This window comes from Cuculus canorus, chromosome 8 (assembly GCF_017976375.1).
Source record: "Cuculus canorus isolate bCucCan1 chromosome 8, bCucCan1.pri, whole genome shotgun sequence".
NCBI lineage: Eukaryota > Metazoa > Chordata > Aves > Cuculiformes > Cuculidae > Cuculus > Cuculus canorus.
Window position 1 is genome coordinate 17,508,522 of NC_071408.1, and position 20,511 is coordinate 17,529,032.

The 20,511-nt window shown below is 45.6% G+C and overlaps 1 protein-coding gene across 1 annotated transcript in view; it reads left to right on the forward strand.

The window, feature by feature from the left end:
* The first annotated feature begins 465 nt into the window (after positions 1-465).
* WLS (Wnt ligand secretion mediator) overlaps positions 466-20,511 on the forward strand; it is a 38,873-nt gene continuing 18,827 nt past the window's right edge. The window contains exons 1-2 of the mRNA XM_009569194.2: positions 466-696; positions 17,552-17,824. Coding sequence (XP_009567489.1) covers positions 591-696; positions 17,552-17,824 — 379 coding nt within the window. The 5' untranslated portion in view covers positions 466-590. The remainder of the gene's footprint in view (positions 697-17,551; positions 17,825-20,511) is intronic.

Here is a 20,511-nt window from a genome sequence, read left to right on the forward strand (position 1 = left end):
GGCATGGATCTCCCAAGGACTGGATCCGTACACAGCATCAGGTATGGATCTCCCAAGGACTGGATCCGTACACAGCATCAGGTACGGATCTCCCAAGGACTGGATCCGTACACAGCATCAGGTACGGATCTCCCAAGGACTGGATCCGTACACAGCATCAGGTGCGGATCTCCCAAGGACTGGATCCGTACACAGCATCAGGCAAGTTTCTTCCAAGGAGCAGACCCAAAGACAGCATCAGGCAGGGGTCTCCCAAGGAGCGGACCCGCACACAGCACCCGCGCTACGGAGGGCTCCCAGCGCTCGCCTGGGATCCGGGGACAAACGAAGGGTGACCAGGCTCGCAGCCCGGCCCGGCAGCCCCGACCCTCTCCCCGCGCCCTCGGCCGCGCCGGGGTCCCGGGGGAGGGCGGGGAGCGGGGCCGGGGAGGGGCGGTGGCGGCGTCACGTGACGCGCTGCCAGCTCCTTTAAAGCGGCCACATGCAGCCCGGCGGCGGCCACAATCACGGCCGGCGGGGCGCGAGCGGCAGCGGCAATCAGTGCGGAGCCCGCCCGTCCCCCGCCCGGGACAGGGCCGGCCGGCGCGAAGATGGCCGGGGCCATCATCGAGAACATGAGCACCAGAAAGCTCTGCATCGTCGGGGGGATCCTGCTGGCGTTCCAAGTCATCGCCTTCCTGGTGGGAGGTCTGATCGGTGAGTGCCGGGGGTGCGAACTTTCCCTGCCCGCTCTCCCCGCTCGCCTCGCGGAGCTACTTGTTACAGTATCGCTGACTCCCGCCCATGAGCTAATTAGCCCGGCTATTGTAGTTAAGGAAACACGGCTCCCTGGGCCTCTTTGTGCGCATTTCACTCCGGTGCCTGCGAGAGAAGAAAATTTAAAAAAAAGGAAGAAGGGCAGAGAAAAGTTTTTTTTGGCCTGTTTTCAGGCTGCTCTTCGAGGAGGAGGAAGGGGGGAGCCGTGAGCATGGCGACCGCTGCGCGACTTGGGGGGCTGCGAGCAGTTCTGGCTGAAAAAAAAAATATATATGTATTTATTCTTTCTGGGCTCTTTTCGTGGCTCTGCCCCTCCCCGTGCCTCGGCCTCCGAGCCGCCCGCGGGAGGAACGCTGGCCACGGGGCAGAAAGAACTAAAAAAGAAGGGGGATAAAGGGAGCTGGATGCGGGGCGAGGGGGCGCCGCTCCCCCGGTCCGGCTTTGTCCGGGTTCGCTCCTCCTGACATCTCTGCTGGCCCCATCCGCTTCCCACGCCGGGCCGGGTCGGGTCGGTTCTGCTCGCTCCCCACCCCGGGGGCTGTTTCGGGGGTTCCCCACCGCAGCCACGTCCCCCCCGGCCGCCCCCGAGCCTGTCGGGGCACCCAGCGCCCCCCCGCCGGCCGGCGCGCACCTCCGCGCCCCGAACTTTTAAGCCCGGGTGGTGTTTATTCCTTTATTAGCTGGCAGGGAGCTTCACAGAACCCTTGGGGAAGCGCTCCTGGGATGTAACCTTCGGCGACAGCGGTGCGGTCGGGGTTTGCCATCGCTCTGCCTCCGAGGGTTTGGGTTTTTGCCTGGAGAAGGAGCTGGGGGGTGCAAGGAGAAAGATGGAGGAGAGAAGGAGTTTAGGGCAGTCTTGAGATTTGTTTGTGGTTTTTTTTTTTTTTTTTTCTTTTACTAGAAAGCAGCAGAGTTCTGCCCCGGCTCCTTGTAGCGATCGTGGTCTAACATCTGGCTGCTTTGGCCAGATCCAGCGGTGAGGAGGTGGGGAATTCCCGACCCAAAGCATACCTGCTCTCCCATCCTCCTGCGTGGCGAGGGCTGGCCTGCACAAAGATTTATTCCCCTTCCCCTGTTGTTCGGCGCCGCTGAGCTTTTTGCTAACGCCTGTGGGAACTGAAGTCACACCGTGCTGAAAGGGCGTCAGGAAAACTGGTTATTTGGGAGAGCAGAGTTGGGCTGTTCTGGCGGTGGGCTTGGAAAGCTATTGAAGAAATACCTACAGCCATTCCTCAGAAAGCAGTTTCGGTGTTCCTGGTGCACATTAGGGCTTTGCATTTGTTGCCTCTAATTATCTGCTCTTAAGAGCCAGAGGAATTCTACTAAACAGGATTTTCAAAAACTTTAGTTTCCTTCATTCTCTTGCTTCAGTTTCTTAGCTTTGCTTTAGCACAAAGGAGTCGGTAGCAAACATCGGATTAAACTCTTTTTTTTTTTTTTTTCTAGTTTTGTGGGTCCCAACCAACATGGAATATTATTAGGATTGGTTATTCTTTCTTTTCTATTTTTTTTTTAAATAGTTCAAGAGCACATTACTGAACCCAGTACAGATTCATTAGATAAAATCCATTGGCCTGTGTTGTGCAGAGAAGCCAGACTCGGTGTTCATCTTAAAAGTGTTTTTCTAGTAGGTTCTCTCTTCAAAGTTAGAAAAAAAAGTAAGTTGCTTGTACAAAAGGAAGGCGTTGGTCAGAAAACCCCGTTTTCATTGTCATCTGGGGACAGGCATGATAAAGCTAAACAGAAATATGCCTGGAATAAACAGGTTTGTAGGGATTGGACACAAAAGAACTTAAACACTATTATTTCAGTCTCCTGTCTTGCCTATTCCCTGCTTTACTGGGCATCCTTGTACTGGGTGGGGGGCCCCAAGCTGATGCTGGGGTTGGGGAACCACTCAGGCAGGTCTACAGGGCAGGGCCTGCTGTGGCCAATCAGCTCTTTGGAAATGGAAACATCTATTTGAGGCCGAGTCTCAATGTCTTACACAAACTCAGAGTGACTTCATACCTCTATGCATCCCATATCTACAGGGGAGTCCATGGGGCTTATTGTGGGCAAACTTCCTTTCATTGCTGGAAAACCCCACTTCTGATCTTCTAGCAGATAAACCTACACTCATCAATCACCTAAACTGGTTTTTCCTCCACAGCGTTTACTACTTCTGATGCATTCAAGGAGTTAAGAGGCTCAACCCCCTCTTCACTCTAGTGGGTGTGGGGCAGCCCTGACTGGCTCCAACAGCTCCCAGCCAGCTCTCCTGGGAGCTGGAAGCCTGAGCGTGCATGATGTCTGTGGAACAACTGTCAATGAGGTGTGGTCCCCAGCGTCTGGCACGGGGACATGCAGGCGAGCAGGGTTTTGCAGCCTGCAGCTCTGCAGGAAACTCTTCCCAGCCCTGGAGCATGCCTTGCCCTTGCAGTCCTCCTGTCCGTGGAAGCTCTGAGCCAGTGGCTTGTGACCAGTCCCTTAGACCACGGCTGGGTCCCACAGCTTGGGATCCTCGTCCCTTCAGTTAGTTAGCATTTCCTAAGAGGCATTTGCTGAGAAATGGGTCGGTGGCTGGCATTTCTCTGCAGCATGCCTGGAGATGACGATGGGGAACAAAGTGGTGCTATGGGTACACAAACTAACAGTAGGTCTGGCAGTAATGACACAAGACTGCTGCTCTTCAGCAAGGTGTGACACAAGGTGGAATGAGAGCTGAGGCGTCACTGAAATAACGTTCCTGGTCTGGTTTGATCCAGCGCACCAAGCAAACACCAAGAATCTAGTTATTTTAGTTTATTCAGGTCTAGACAAACCAAAATATGTACACAACTGGAACACAGCTACAAAGCTAAACCAGCCTTTCCTTTAGCAGTCAGTTAGGTCATATTTCAAAACAATGACTAAGTGCTCTATTTTAACAGATTACTTGTGCAAGTCCAAAATACCCAAATGCGATGCATTGGTACCTGATACAACAACAAAGCTTCAGTTTTCTGAAACTGGGGCTTTCTGCTGGTGGTGGTTCTCTAGCTAGTTTTTGAACAGTAAAGTGCATTAATGTCTGAGTTTTAATAGGGCTTGACAATTTCCAGAAGCTCTTGTGTTTGGAAGCAGGACTCTTATCAGCTCTCACATGGATTTTGCTTGGAACTGTTGGCTGGCAAAGCATAAGATGTACACATATGGGAGTCATTCCCTTACTGGAGTGAAGCTCCTGTGGCAGTCTAAGGGAGCTTTACAAAACTAAGGAGTGAGAAAACGCCTCAAAAGAGAATTTTATTGACCTGTTTCTTCATTGTCGTGCTGCAGCAATGAACTGTTGGCTCCAGACAACTGGCGTTGTCACTGCCTCAAACCGACCTGTTTGCAAGTCCTGCAGAAATCCTGGTGTCTGCTCTCTTTCTGGGTAAACATCTTGTTTAAAGGTTTATTCTTCTGAGTTGTGTTACACGTTCTGTTGGGATGTAGCAGTACTCGATAAAACATGACCCATAAAATTAGCTATAATAAAGCCTTGTCTTCCCTACGCCACTAGAAGTGATAGCAAACATGTTATATAGGAGAATGGGATCAAACAGGAATGTTTTCTGTTCTCCTTCAAGGCAGCATTAGTGTTTGTGAGAAATCAGGCTGAAGCTAGTTTACAATTGTGCTGGTGTTCCCAAGAGCCTCTTGCATGCTATGCATACGTATACTCTGCCTTTTCAATATACCTGGCATCCTGGCTGTCTCCAGGGGTGCCACCAGTCTTGTCTGGGCTTTGAGTTGTGCTAACCAGCATGTGGAGCCAGATTAGCTGGTAATGGCCTTGGAATGAGGACAAACTTTCCCACAGGTGGACCAACTGCAGCATCCATCTGGCCCTGCTTGTTACTGGGGATTTTGAGCAGGGTGTTTCAATGGAGTTCATGTAAGAGTCACTCTGCTAGAGCCAGAGGTGAGCTGGGACAGCTGGTGTCCTCTCCTTCTCACACCTAGCCAAGTGGGAGGAATTCTGTGTGTGGAAATCTGACTTGACTCTAGTGTTGGCTTAATGACTCCTGGTTTGCTTTAAACTAAAGCTTTTGATTATAAATTATGTCTGTCTGTATATCTTGTGGTAGGCTGTTGATGGTGGTCCTCTTTGTACATTTCCTTGCATCCTGAAATTCATTTAAAACCACAGTATTTTAAAATGGGAGGGAGAGGAGAGAAAGAAAAGATATTGCTGCTCAAATTTCTCTAGAGTTCATGGAGATAATAGGAAATCTTGTGTTAATCAAGTCCCAAAGTGTCCGGGATTAGCTATAATTCTCTGTAGCTGTGTGGCTCCCCTGGAGTGCTGGGAACGCTGAGCCACAATGGTGCTGCCTGTGTCCAGGCAGGGTTCTGTGCATCTCAGTGGGCTTTGTTGTGCTGACTGGTCACTGCAGAAGCTGGGCAGATGTACAAACCTGGCATGCTTGCTGGTGTGTGGTTAATCTAGCTTCTGCTTCACTGGGTGTCTGGTCTGTTCTGACAACCTGGGTTGAAGAAATTACGCTGCCTTCACTGCAACTTTCTCCCTCTGTTACTTCAGTCAAGCAAAAAGTGATGTGCATCTTGCTTGCCCCTGCTTTTTCAGTGCCGTGGGAGGCTGTAGCAGAGAGTAAAGCTGCTGGGCAGGTGGGCAGGCTAAAAGGAGGGGCATGAGAGGGAATTGGACAAGGGAGCTCTGTGCAGCAATTTCCCTGCTTCAAAGTGATGGGGTTTGTTCCTTTAGACAAGTTATTGAAAAGACAGCTTTTCAATACCTTGTTTTATGTGTGTTACTCCAGGACTACAAGGACTCCTTGTCCCAAGTCAGAGTACCTTGGTTTCAGTTCAAATGAGCTGGCTGAATGCAGGAGAACCTCCCTGTAGTGAAGACAAAGTCCAGGAGCAGGCACACGTACAGTTAAGGACAGAAAGTCTGGTGCCCAACCATACCCTTTACAAATATATCTGATTGGAAAAGTGGAGGTCTTTGTTTAGTGCATGAGTCTCCTGGGCTGAGGGGGATGTTTGGGAAGGTGCAGCTTCACAGCTTGCTTGCCTCGGCTTAAGGTTGAAAAAGCGGAGTTGTTTTGACTAGAGCAAGTAAAACTCTTACTTGTGTGTCTCGCCCAGAGAGATAATGAGTCATGTGTATAAATGGCTGAGCAGCTATCAACAATTCCAGTTCATTATCTACATGTCTGATTTGGCTCCTGAGCAGTGAGTTTCCAGGATTTAATTTTCTTTCCTCAGATTTCATTACCTTCTTAGGGCTGAAGTGATCTTTTGACAGGAGAGCTGCTCTGATTTCTAAGGTATGTGGATGCAGCCTGCTAGGGAAGAGTGTCTGTGAGCTCTAGGACAAAGACCATTTTTCTGTGCCTGACTTTCTTTCATTGCTGGCCTTTCCAGAAGATGGGCAAGCTGTGCTGAATAGGTCAGTGCTGTACCATGGACGTGAATGCCAATAGACTCCTCTATACAGAGACATTCACTTCAGTGCTGCAGCCTTGGCAGAAGTGCTGGGAGCTGATGAAAAAGTGGACATGAAAGGTCATGTCTGTTTAGTTTAGGTCTGCTCAATTCTTCTTTTTAAGAGCTGTAACTGTAGCTGAATGAGTGAATGTGCCAGAAATTGAGAGTTCCCAGGCAGAAATGTCCATGCTGGGGGCCTGAGGGGTGGGCAGCGAGGCTGTAAATCCTCTAAGGCACTGGAGTCTTTTGCACTTCTCACAGTTATATCACTCCAAACTGCAGTTCACTTGGGAGAGGTGTACCAGGGAAACTCTGTGCTTGGTAGGTCACATCGAGAGGATGGTCCTTTTGCTGCTCCTCTTTGGTCTTGTGTTGACACTAACTAAAGTGGCTTGTTTTTAAACCTGAACTCTTACCAGCCAGTGGTCCTGCTGCCTCTGTGCTTTGCAAGGGGGTAGTGATTAAACCGGAAATCTTTTTGTTAGTAAATAACGTTTATGCTCTTTGAAGTCAAGTTTATAACTCTGGGATAGCCTCCGAAAGCCTTTGAAGGGTGCAAGGTGCTCTCTGCTGCTGCTCGCAGCCTGGGGAATCGCCCACGGATCTGGTCCCTCCTATTCAAATGCAGATGGAATTCTTTACATATCTGAGTGCTGGTGGTTTTGAGGTATCTTGTTATCTGAGGGTGCGACTTGGGGACTTCCAGACTGTCGCTCAGGAGAAAAGCTGCTGGATACTGTCAGGTCATACTGCTATTTTAGACCTCTGTCTGCAAGGATTTAATATCTTGGCTGGGCATAGCAGGAAATGCATTTCATCCAAGCTGAAAATTGACAAAGGATGACTTGGAAGAAGATCAAACTGTCTCTGGCAATTAGTAAATAAATTCTACCTTTTTTAAAAAATTCTTTTGAATTAATTTTTTTTTAGTATTATTTCTGCATTTCTAGAACTCGTCTGCTAGTGCTTACTTGGTTTGAATTTGTTGCTGATGTTGTATATGAACCATGGTGGTCATTCATTCAGTTCTACTCTGGTGCCTCGTAAGGTTTTCTTGCTTTATGACTTGCCTGGGGCTCAGGGAATAATCCCTTAGCTGTGAAGGCAAGATTGTTCCCCTCCCTGCTCCCCCCTCAGCAGCCCTTTGGTTTCGTTTGGTAGCAGCAGCCTTGCAGGGTGCTTGGACTCCTGCTCCCACAGCAGGGATCCCGACTGCACCTCCAGTTTGCAAGGCTCTTGGCACTGCTGCTCCTGTGGCTCTTTGAGAGCTGGCTGATAGCAGAAAACTCCGGTTTGCACTGCTGTAAAGAGGCAAACTGCATGGACAACTATTCTGTTAGCATGGCCCAAAGCTGCAAAAGCAGCAGTGAAGAACAAACCTTGAACAAAAAAAAACAACCACCCCCATGGTGTGTCCCCACGCGTATCTCAAGCTACAGCATGGTTCTAGGAAGGTAAGAAAGCATAGAAATTCCTCAAAACCACACTAAGGCTGTTCTGCTGTCTGTAGTGCTTCGTTAGGGATATCTGGATCACTGACTTCCCACCCCAGTCTGTTAAGACCATAGGTTTAGAGTTTGGCAGAGGGCTGGGCTTCTGTCTGTGCCACCAGACGTCATCTCCCATCCACTCTGACCAGAGCAAGACTCCCCTTGCCCTTCAAGGAAGATAGAAGAGCCAGCGCTGCCCAAGCCAATGCTGTCGCTAGAGGAGGTGCATGCACAGCCTGCTCTTGCTTCACTCTCCACATCCAAATCATGAGGCCTGAGCACATAACATGAACTTGGGTCAGGAATCTCCCAAACTAGGCGTTGGCTGTTTGGACCGGTTCAGTGGAACAGGCATTGGAAAAGGCTGCCTGGGGAAGTGGTGAAGTCCCCATCCCTGGAGTCATTCAAGAAATGTGTAGATGTGGCACTTTGGGGCATGGTTTAGCAGGCACGGTAATGTTGAGCTGATGGTTGGACTTGATGATCTTTGAGATATTTTCCAACCTGAATGGTTCTATGGTTCTGATTGTTATGGTCTGAAACAAAAAAAAAGACAAATCTGTGGTATGGAAAAAATTATTGGAGATGACAGAAAGAAGGGTGTACAGCTACAATGGCACATCTGGCAACTCCCACTGTAAGGATGGAAATGGTGCCCTGAACCTTTAAAAGGACTCTGGTCTTGAGAAAGCTGGAAGTCAAATGATAAGAAAGAAATATTTTCCTGAGGGGAGTGGGCTTCTAGTAGGTAGTGGGTTTTTTGAAAGATTAATTAGATGATATAAATGTACTGCGATTCAGCAGTAGTGGTCAGAAAAAAAAGCTTTCATGTAGCTTGTGAAATAGTAACTAGTAATAAAACGATAATTTAAAAACTGCTTTAGGAGTCACTCTAATTAATGTATTAAACTAGTAGCACCAAGGTCAGGAAAGAGGGAGGCAGAAAAGAAAATTTTCATAAATATATATAACATTATTGAGATTCTTGCAGTTGGAGTTGGAAAAGCTCAGTCTGTCGGATGATAAATTAGCTTGTTTATTCCGATCCTGCTGTTGGTTAGCGTAATGAAGCAGAAGTCCATTGTGTGTGCTCGTTGGGTAGTGATGGCTCTGCACAGAAGGGGGTAATTGAGTAGAAAAGCAGAATGCTCCTGGTGCATGGGAGAAGTTAACACCACATGAGGTCAGTAGGATTCAAGCTTTAATCAATGTAGACACAATGCAATTGAGATTTTCTATGGGGCTTGTTTATAGTGTGAGCGCAAGGGTCAGTAGTTAATTTGAAATGCTGTAGGTGCTCTGGATGAGAAGGTACAAAATATGTATTATAGAGGTAAGTATTCGTGTGGGGAAAGAGGGAGGATGTTGTTCTTGTAACTGGGCTGAATGCCTTGTTTGCAGGAGTATGGAGGAGGGAAGGAGGACGGAATTATTTGGGAGTTTACTGCAGGAGCTTTTTAAAGATCGACTTCAACTATTGAAATTTGAGAAACTGAGGGATGATGACTGTCATGCAAATGACACTGTCATGCATTGTAAAATGAAAACATTGAAAAATTGAGCTCACTTATGTCATAGGAAATATGTTTTTAGGTTGTGTTTTTTTTTTTTTTTTTTTTTTTAAAAACCTAGAGAGTTAAGTCTGAATACAGTGAAACAGTTGCTTCATTTTCCTCATCTGAGGAATGATTCCTGAGGTAAGCCTCTTTACCGGCAGTATCTTATTTTCTGCCTCTCTCAGAAAAGAGCACTGAATACTTACACATTAAGGGAGATATATTGTCCTTGAAGCAATCTAACTGAAACAAAAAGAAAGCTACTTACTGCTGTGCTAGAGAGATGTTAAAGCATTAGGTCCTTAACTCCCATTGAAGTTTTGAACTGGGGCTTCAAAAATTAAAAAATGTTAGCTCTGCAGCTTGTCAGTGCTATTTGCTAACAGCTTTCAGAGTAAATCCATTGGGCTATGAATGGTGCTGGAGTTTGTCTGAATGAGTTTTCTCTGTTCCATTTGCCCTCGCCTGTCCCCACCTACTGTCACTAACACTTCACAGGAAAGGAACAAGTTATGTTTGTGGCATAAAGATGTGTCTACAGAAAAGATGGGGAGGGGGTCTTTATCAGGGAGTTGCAGTGAAAGGACAAGGGGTGACAGTTTTAAGCTGAAAGAGAGGAGATTTAGATTAGACGTTAGGAAGAAATTCTTTAGCGTGAGCATGGTGAGGCACTGGAGCAAATTGCCCACAGAAGTCCCCATCCCTGGAGGTTTTCAAGGCAAGGTTGCGTGAGGCTTTGAGCAACCTGATGACAAGGAAAGGTGTCCTTGCCCTTAGCAGGGGGATTTGAACTGGATGATCTTTAAGGTCCCAACGCATTCTATGATCCTGTGTGAAAGGGTTTTTATTAAAGATTGATAGCTGTTCAGAGAAAGTAGTCTTTCTTTTCTTCTGTCCTTTTTAAAGACCTAAGGGTTTTAACTTTGTTTTTTTTCTCTTAGAAATGTGAAGGTGAAAATGTCATTTTCCCCACACTTGAGGATTCATTTAAGGTTCATGGCTATCAAAGGCCTCTAGCTTTGCTTATTCTCGGTCTCTGTATTCTACCTTGGCTAAGCTTTGAGCCCCAGATTTTCTGTAGGGTCAGCCAAGCATCAGCTGCAAAGGCACCCAACAGTGAAAGGGAGGGAGTCAGGTGGAGAAAAGCAGAAACATCTGTGGGGATGAGGGAAGAGTGACCTGGGACACAGCATGCAGGAGAACTGGGAGCTCTAGGGAAAAGTAGCTGTGACTTTTCAAAGTCAAAAATTGAACTGTGTTGGTGGTCGCATTGTGTCACCTCTGTATGTGTGTTCCTTGGTAGACGCCCTTATGTAGTCATCAAATGTGTGGATTGTAAATGTGATTGCTGTTTGGCCTGGAGCAGCTTCACCTTTGCTGGCCAGAGCAGGGTCTCCCAATGCCTATCTTGAGCTACGCAGGATTTCACAGAATGGTAAAGCTTTGTGAATCTGATCACCTGGGTTGTAGAAACAGCATTCGGATGAGAGAGCAAAGAAAGTGGTCACTTAGAAGTGAAATATATATTCATTGGGACTGGTATGTGCACAGTTGACAGTGATGTATACCTCGTGTAAACCCAACAGTGGCAGCTTTATAGTAACATGATGTTTAGTCTGTATGTGGAGTGATAAAAATGCGGATGAGGAGACAGCAAGAGCAGCCCATCAGCATCCCAGGAGCAGTAACCGCCATCAGGACCCAGTGGGATAAGGCCCTGAGCACCCTTCTCTCACCTCCTGGCTGACTGCGCCATGAGTAGGAGGTTGGTCAAGAGACCTCCTGAGGTCCTGTCCCATCCAGAGTAACTCTGGTTCCTCCGCATCAAGAGAGTTCTTCCCTCTGAACTGGTTCATTTTTAATATGCTGTCCAAGGAAACGCAATTCTGTAATACAAAGCCTCTAGCTTTTGTTTGAAAAATTATGTTAACAAAATCAAGGTCATGATGCTGTGATTAATTAATTATGCTTGTATTGATTGGGTGAATGTGTGTTTGCTTTCCTTTTTAAGCAACTAAACTAGGAAGGTGAAGTTTGAATAAAACTTCCCAGAATACACCAGAAAAACACCCCCAAAATACTCCCTTTGTTTCATCTAGTTGACCACAATGTTACACTCATCTTGAATGGAATTAAACTTCTTAGGTTTTCTGGAAGCTAGAGTTGGGAACACGGTGGTAACCAGGATCTAACCCAGTGGTTCAAGGAAGCAAGACACTGGCGATGGGCAGGCCTGGATCCCTTCAGAAGTCATTGCTGTATCACGGTTTGCTGGTTATTTAGGGTAGGATGCTCTGTTTCTTCAGCAAACACTGTGGGGTTTGACTGTGGAGAACACAGGGAGATAGAAGCAGCATTGCATGTCTTGGGGTGTCTCTGCTGTGTGATGAATGACTTCAGCTGTTTGGCTCCACTCCTGTCCTTGTTTAGTCTATATGAAGTGAAAGAATTTCTATTCCATTTGAGATATAGGAGAGAAATCCTCTCTGTCTTGGCAATAAGGATGGTTACCAGTGCTGGGAAACCAAATGACAACATCTTTTGCTGAATCGAGTCACAAGATCTTTGAGCTGTCTGACCAGTAGATGTACAGTGTGCTGAGATATCTCCTTGATATCCTCATATTTGGTGGCGTTCTACAACACTGTCATCATCTTAGTTTTGGGTGAAACACAGCTAGCAATTCAACATGAGACTGGGCAGTTTCTGATCATTCAAAACTGAAAGCAATTCAGCTTCTATGTTGTCATCATGTCCCCAGCACTAAATGGTTCTATCCATTTTAACGGCTGCTGTGCTTGAGAAAATCCATGTGCTCAAGCTGATGTACCATGGGCTCTACAGTACTGTCAATGTGAAAAGTGAAAAAAGTCTCAGTGAAGCCTCGCTGGAAATTATATGCCAGGGTTGCTTCAGTCTGTCAGAGACAGATGAAAGAGCTTTCAAAGTTCATCAGAAGTCCTCCTCAGGACCTGCTGACCACACTGCTGAGGATACCTGGCTCTCTGGGGGCTTGCTGACTAAAGCTGCTGCAAGAAGCCATGCTTCCATGGTAGGGAACAGCAGGATGTGCTGTAACTCCCTGTAATCTGGGATATCCCTGGGGCTTTTGAAGTGAGCCTGGCACCTCTAAAGCCTCTGCTGGAAGAGGTGGAGTGGGCAGCTTCCCTGTTCCCCAGCAGTATATGGGCCAGCTGTGCTGGCCAGTCACTGCATACCTTTAAAACAGATGTGTTTATGGTGTATATGCAAACAAACTTCAAAGAAGCTAAACTGTATCCACTCCCCAAACTAATATGAAAACCAGCAAACTGCAAAAAGAGAGGTGCTCAGACTGTGCTGGTTTTATTTTCCTGTCCATGCTTGCCTGAGTTTTTAAGAAAGATTTAGTGAAGGTTTGTCCTGTCAGAGCTAAGGAGGACTCTGGTGGTGACATTTCACCTCCTGCCTGCTTCCCACAGGCACGGGCACACCTGCTTCTTCAAGATCATGCCTGTTCCTCTGAAAGCATTTGCTGTGAATCATCCTGTCTCTAAACTTGTCTGTGGGAAGTTTTTTCTTTTCAGCAGGGAAGTTGGAAGTGTCCACCAACAGCAATGGCAGCTCCGGTGGCATCGTGCATATGGCTTTCAGCATCCAGCATGACAGATGTCAAATCCCTTGGTGCGTGGCATCCCTGCCACTGGAGCCAGGGCACCTTTGTGGGGGCTCCCCAGGCAGTCCCAGCCCAGGGCTGGCTCCTGGGGAGCCGTGTTCCTGAAAAGCTTCTGCACAACCTTCCTGATCAGAGTCTGACTGTTAACCCCTCCAACTGGGACCCGCCTTTCTGCAGTGCTTCTCGTTACTGTGAGCAGGCTGGAACATGGACTGAGCCTTATCTGCTGTGTTATTCACAAGCGGCTATTTAATTATTTACAGATGGACATATATATCATTTAATGTACAAAGCCGACCCATCTACCAGCCCACAGGCAGAATGCAGCCTGCTTGGCACCATTTTTTAACTGAAATCCCTTGATGCTAGCTTTGTTTTGCATAGCACTTTGTAATACTGTTAGTTGACTTGGCTGCAGTTTCACAAAGCATTTTTTTTCCATTTGGTTCGACACTCACTAGAATTTAATGAGACTGTAGCCAAACAAGTAATGGAAGCCAAGTGCCGACGTTTGTTTGGTGTGCAGTTCCTGACAAGGAATATATACAGTGATTGTCTCTTGTTCCTCAAAGCTGTAACTTTGGCAGAGGGGATTCTTGAGTTAGCATGCCAAGATTTAAAATCATAATCAGTCAGTGATGAAAACATGTATTTATGGCTGTAATGAGTTGCATCAAAGCTAGACACATTCATAGAAGTAACAATGTCTCTTCATTCACAAATGCCTACTTTTAAATCACACAAAGATCTGTCAAAGTTAAAAAGCTCCAAGAGCTTGGCCTGCATGTCTGGCTTGTTTCACAACAATATTCCTAATATTCACTTAGAGCTGCAGATTTAGCCATGGTTACTAGGTTCTACATCGAGGTATATTCAAGGAATGTTGCACAGTCTTATTTACTTATGGCACATTATTAGAGCATTCTGCAATCCTGGACTTGCAGCTGGATTTCTTGTTTGTTTTTTGAATGCTTGCTTTTATTTTATTTTGCTGTTTCTTTCTGGCATATCGATGATTTGTTCTTTCTGGGGGGCTGCTGTAACGTGTGAGCTTTCTATGGTACCTGGAGGACTGCTGGATGCATCAAGTGTTTGAGATGCATCAAAGCGCTATGCATCTGTGATGCGCTTAGGCTGTGGATTGATAGTGAGAGCAGATAGGAATCTGAGAGTATTCTTGCTTGAGCAAATCCCTTTCTTTTCAGCCCACTCTTTCTGCCAACATTGCTGTTACTTTTCAGCTGGAAGAGACTCAGTGCTGTCAAAAAATTGAAAAAATGCAGTATATAAACAGCTGGCTTTTAATAACTTCCTCCCAACTCACATGTTGAGTCATCTCTCCCCTGCCTGTAGGAAGGAGTGTGGATGTCATCTTTCTAACAAGGTGGCATGTTAGTGAGGATGCTACTCAGAGTTCCTGGCTTGCATCCCAAAAAGTAATAGAGCTGCTGTTGTGATGCTGTGTCCAAATTACAAGGGAGCCAGGTCTGAATCATCTGGGTGTAGTGCGTGGGGATGTTGGCGTGCTGAGCTGGGGAGCCCTGAGCTGGCTCTGTCCGGGCTGGGGGTGGCTGGGTGATGCTCGGCTCTGGTTTGGTTGCAGCTTGTATGTAGGAAGGGTGTTACTGCTGCTGGAGTTTTTTGGTGGGCTGTGATCTGTCCAGGAAGTCCTGGACCATGTCTCAGAACGAGGATGGTGACAACATGAAAAAAAACCTTTAGCAGGAGCCCACAAGCTGGCCACCTTATCTCCAGTTTTATGTGATTGCCCTGGTGTCATTTTCCTGGAGACTTTATTCTGTGTGCCTGCATGTCTATTGTTCTGTGTGCTACTTCTCATAATATAGGAACATTTAAATGCTTGCATTAGAGGATATTTACATTATTAGGTTAAATTTATACTTATTTTTTTTAATTTCAAGCCTTATTTTCATTTTTAAAAGGGATGGTTAGTTTTGTTGTTTTTTATAAATGTCATTTCATGAACTTGTATTACTTAACTTTAATTTCTTTACATTCTAGTGAAAACAGAAGCCAAGAACACTTTTTTTTTTTTTTTAGCAGCTTGAAAACCTAGACTTAACCTGTTCTGTATGCTTCCCAAAACTGTGAAGCTCAAAGAAACTCATTACGGCATGTCCAGTGTTTCCTCCCTGGTAATGCCTCAGAAAATAGGACGCTTCCAGTTTAATTGCAGTGAAATGTGTTGGACATAAAACTATGTTGACTGTTATGTGAAAAAAAACATTCTTTCTTTGACAAAAAGGGAATAGATCCATAAGGGGCCAGGGAATTGTCGAGTTTCCAGTCACTTCGAATTTCTGACATGAGGGAGCCCCTCGTATCATACTGAGGACATGAGGAACTAGAACGTCTCCAGCTCTGCTTGTCCCCATGGTTTGCCAGTTCTGTGATGCATTAAAATAGCATTAAAATATCTATTTCCCAAATGATATTTGAAACAGGGCAGAATGACTGTCATAAGAATTTTTTTTACTTGGAAGAACTATGTTGGAAATATATTTAAGTTTTTAAAAACCTTTTCTTTCTCATATTTTAAGGTGTGCTGAAATTCTGCTGAAGGTGGAATGCATCTCTTTTTCTGCTTTCATCCCTATTGGTACTTCAGAGTTCTTATCTGTTTCCTCACTCTATAATCCTCCATCATGCTAATTATCTCATCTGGGATGTTACCCATTTTCATTGTATTAGGATAACATGTATCTTCTGCACTTGTACAAAGCCTCATTGCTTGCTGTGGCAATGAGAGCAGTGCAGAATTCGGGGATCATTTCAGAGCCAAGGTCTCTGTTCAGCTGCTTCCTCCCAATATCTCAGAAAACTTGTGGCTAAGGGAAAAAAAGAGATAAATCTTTGGTTGTAATAGTCAGTAGTTCACACCTGACTGACCGCAAAAGGGCGAAATCTCTTCATGCAAAACGTTTCTCTACAGCTGGCAGCAGTTGGTAAGCAAGGAGATTTGGAGCATCACAGAGAAGGCTTGCTTATCTGCTCCTTTCCGTGTAGGAATATTTGGCAAGGCTGGGATAGCTCCTACAGCAAGTTTGCAGGTGGTGGGTGTGGGTGATAGCCCTGGGCTGGGTTAGAGAGTGAGTGGTAAAGGTGGTTAAATGCAGGAGGCTGGTGAAGATTCTGGAGCACAAGTCTTATGAGGAGCAGCTGAGGGAGCTGGGATTGTTAGTCTGGAGAAAAGGAGGCTGAGGGGACACCTTATCATTCTCCACAACTCGCTAAAAGGAGGTTCTAGCAAGGTGGGTTTTGGTCTCTCTGCCCAAGTAACAAGCGATAGGACAAGAGGAAGTGGACTCAAGTTGTATCCGGGAAGATTTAGATTGTATTTCAGTAAAATTTCTTTACTGAAAGAGTGTCGAAGCACTGGAAACAGGCTGCCCAGGGAAGTGGTGGAGTCACCATCCCCAGAGGTGTGCAAAAAACATGTTGATGTGGGACTTTGGGGCATGGTTTAGTAGGCATGGTGGTGTTGGGATGATGGTTGGACTGAATGATCTTAGATGACTTCTCCAACCTTAATGATTGATTCTGTGATTCTGTGATGCTGCACACTCCCGTTACAAGGATTCAGGCTAACTTGCATCCCTTGTGTGAGCATGCTGCCTCAGCAGCTGGATGGTGGAGGTAGGACTGGCTCCACTAGCAGTGTAATTAGAGAAGCGGCAAAAGTGTTGGTGATCTTTCAAACAGCACTGATGGCAAAAATCCATGAGGAAGATCGATTAGCAATGGTGCCTGTGAGTGAAAACCTCTCACGACAGAAACTTGTTTGCATTTAGCTTTGTTTCTGAAGATGTTTTTGCTTACCTTACTAATTTGAGCTAAGGTGGGATGAGGATTTACCTACCTGTAAAGAGAGAGTGTGAAGTGGAAGTGGTGCTACTGCCGCGCTGCTTTGAGGCTCATCATCCCTTGAGAGTGGTCTGGTTGTCCTTGGGACAATGGTCCGGCTGTGGTACGGTGAGGACTGCACTGCCATCTTGACTTGGCATACTGCAGACCAGATCACTGATGGGCTTGAAAGTAAGTCCAGAAAAATGAATGCAGCATTATCCAATTTATCAGTGTTGAGAGCTTTTTTTTATTTCCCTAATGATTTTTGAAAATAATTGCGTGATTCAGCAGTCAGAAAAGTCTTCCTGCCCAAGGAAACATGTGGCTAGGCGTGGTTCAAATCACTGCATAAGCCTTACCCTGCTTTGCAGGACTGTGAGGTCTGGGATTAGTTCATCTGTCTGGGTGTGAGATATCCACATGCTTTGCAAGTGAATTTGCTTGAGTGAGCAAACTAGAAGAGTGTACACGCAGGAAAAAGATCTGTATAATTTTGGGGTAGCTGAGGTATCTGAGACTGAACCAGCAGATTTCCAAGGCTTCAGCTAGTCCTAATTTGATCCCACTACAAAGTCAGTAATATATCTGTAGATGTAATAAACTTAAGTAATTAACTGCAAGATCAAGGAGCTCTGAAGGAGGATCATTTGATGCATTTGTTTTAAATTAACTTCAAATAGTTGAACAGGGAGCTGCATATTTTGGTGGGGAAACCACTATATAAGATATCTAAAGATGCTAAAACTGTGGTTCTCTTCCATTCACAGCTCCCAGCCCCACTACAGCTGTTCCTTACATGTCAGTGAAGTGCATTGATGTAAGGAAAAACCACCACAAAACCAAGTGGCTGATGCCCTGGGGACCCAACCACTGCGACAAGCTCAAAGACTTCGATGAGGCGGTGAGCAGGCAGATCGAAGCCAATGATATCGTATTTGCCGTGCATGTTCCCCTCCCCAGCAAGGAGATGAGCCCCTGGTTCCAGTTCATGCTTTTCATCATGCAGCTGGACATCGCGTTCAAGATGGACAATGACCTGAGTAAGTCACTCTGTCGTTCATTAGATGCTGACTCTGTCTAATTTCCCAATGTGTTTCTCTGAAAGTTGCTTTTATCTTGTACCATTTGTTAACTTCTATGGTGCCCCGTACAGCAAGGTGATACAGGAGTGTGTTCTAAGGATGGGAATCAGTAATGAGACATTTCAATACGTGTCTTTGCATGTATTGAAGAGCAGTTCACACTACACTAGAGAGTAGCTAAGCATTGAGTAGGTTCCCTATTTTAAAGTACATAAACCATCAGCAGCTACACTGGTTTAAATCCAGCAATTCATTTTCATAGCGTATGCCTCCAGTTTCATATAGTTGTCCGATATATTCCGGGATGCTGAGTGCACAGTAACAGATTGCAGTCAATGCAGCCCAACCTTTTCAGCCACTGCTTTCCTCCTGCTCCTATATGTCTCCAGCCTGTCCTTGTGCTGGCTCTGCCTGTGTCTGGCCATGGGGTGAGCTGCGTCATGCAGCCTCCTCAGTGGAGACTTGGGTTTGGTGGGAAGAGCTTTCTGATGGGTTAGCAGGTTGGCTTGGTTGCTGCTGCACAAGGGTAGTGCCAGGGCCACCTGAAGGTCTGCTGGAGCAGATGAGGAGTGGGGATGTCCCTCTGGAGGCTGTGTGTCTGCTGGAGCAGCTCAGTGCTTCTTCTTACGGTCTGTGTGGAGGTGGTGAAACAAAGCCATGACGTTTTTGGGGGGCGAGGGGAGGTTATTATTTATATAGTCTCTGCCCCAAAAATGCTTCATACAAAGACTTCAATTGGTTTCTAATTTGCCAGTGCTGAAGATTTTTAAGTGGTGGTACTTTGCTCTGTGTTTGCCAAATGCTTTTGTGTGATGAGTTTCTAAACTGTGAGCCAAAGTACTTAGTAAATGAAATTATGGATCCCTAAATTTACCTGAGGACCTCATAAGAAGGAATTTTCATGTCAAGAGTTTGTAACATTCACTCTCCATTGAGCACCAGGTGCAACAAAGTTGATGTTTATTTACTTAGGCTTTGTTGACATAATAGCTTAACTACTTCTGTTTGAGGATGGTTGTTGGTGAATTGAAATAGTTGCTCTACCTTCCCTTGATCCTTGTGAGGTACTTTTTTTTGCTGGGATATGATAACATGCAGATGGAAAACATCTTCTGGCCTTGGAACTACAGTGGTCCAAAGTGACTGGGAAACTGTGTATGTACAGGAACCATGGCAGAAGCTGTCATACTGGGGCTCACCCTTAGGACCTGGAAGAAGATAAAGTATGGGAAAAAAAAAAAAAAAAAGACCAAACAAACCCTGCACAAGCCTGCAAAATTGTATTGGGAGCAGCATGAGCAAGACTGATCTGCCCCTTACTGAAAGAAGAGTTGGAAGAGTTGTACATGTGTTTGCATGTTTTAAAGTGTTTGGGGAAAATCCCTCTCTAAGAGCTATAACTTAACAATGAATAAACAATTTACTCTTCACGCTGCTCTGCACTGGGGCTTTTGTCACGCTTTCCATGGTTGCAGCCTGCCTGTTGGTCTGGCTGCAGTGTTCCTGTAACCATGTGGTGGATCAATGCAGGGAGCAAAGGCAAAGCTGTGTCAGAAGCTGGCTATGAGGTTGGGGCTGTGGGCTAGCAAAGATGCTGGCACAGGGAAGCCAGATCCAGCAGATCCACTAAAGCTTTCCCGACAGCTTTGCATTTCCTTTACTGTCTTGCCTGCTCAACATGGACCTGTTCCTTCTTATCTTAATGATGATACATTACAAAATGAGATTATTTAAAGCCTACGTATGTATTCTTAACCCTATAATTATCTCTAAAATATGGAGAGAGTAGCTTTGTAACTTCATTAAGGCCTCAGTGTCTTAGACTTCAATGGATGATTGTGTTTAGTGAAATAACACTTTGTTCTGAGGCCTTTAAGGTCAAACCTGGAGCCAGTAACTGGCTGAGCATCTGAGAGCAGGTTGCTAAAATGCTAAACAAGCTTTTGACCATGACTTCTCCTGGAAGTGCAGAGAGCCTTTTCTTCAAGTCATTATTTGGGCTGTTTGGTGACCAAATCCCTCAATTTTTTGAGATTCAAAAGCAGAAAAGCTTGTCTTGGGCCACTCCATGGATGATAAAACTGAGGTTTGGAGGTGAGCCCTTGTGCAGCTGAGAAAGACTCAGTTTCTGGTTATTATCAGTTCAGTTGCTGCTGCTGTTCTTTTTGTTTTATAAGAAGCACTTGGAGACAAGGAATATGAATACTTCTTATAGTTGTAGGTTATTTGGCACTTCCAGAAGGTTTTCTTTCATTGACAGAAGAAAGTATTTTAAAACGTTATTTTCCTACACTTTGTGCCAAGCTGAAGGCAGATGTAAATTAAGTGTAAGATCTCAGAAACTAGTAATGCACTTCTTGATTGCTAGATTGTGTTTTAACAGATTTTAGAAAATAAAAGTAAATCTTGTTAAGCCCAAATAATTGCATATGTTTTTCTGTATCTTGCTGCTAACTTTGCAGTTGAGAGCTGTTCAGAGCTGCATTGCTCAGGTAATTTGAATTAGCTCCTCAAAAGAGGCAAAACTGAAGATGTGAAATAACCTCATATCTTCTTTCAAACTGACAATTCGAGCTTCTTCTCTTGAGCTTTAATCCAAGACCTCAAAGCCAACAGTCACCCTGATGGAGTTAATGCCAACAGGG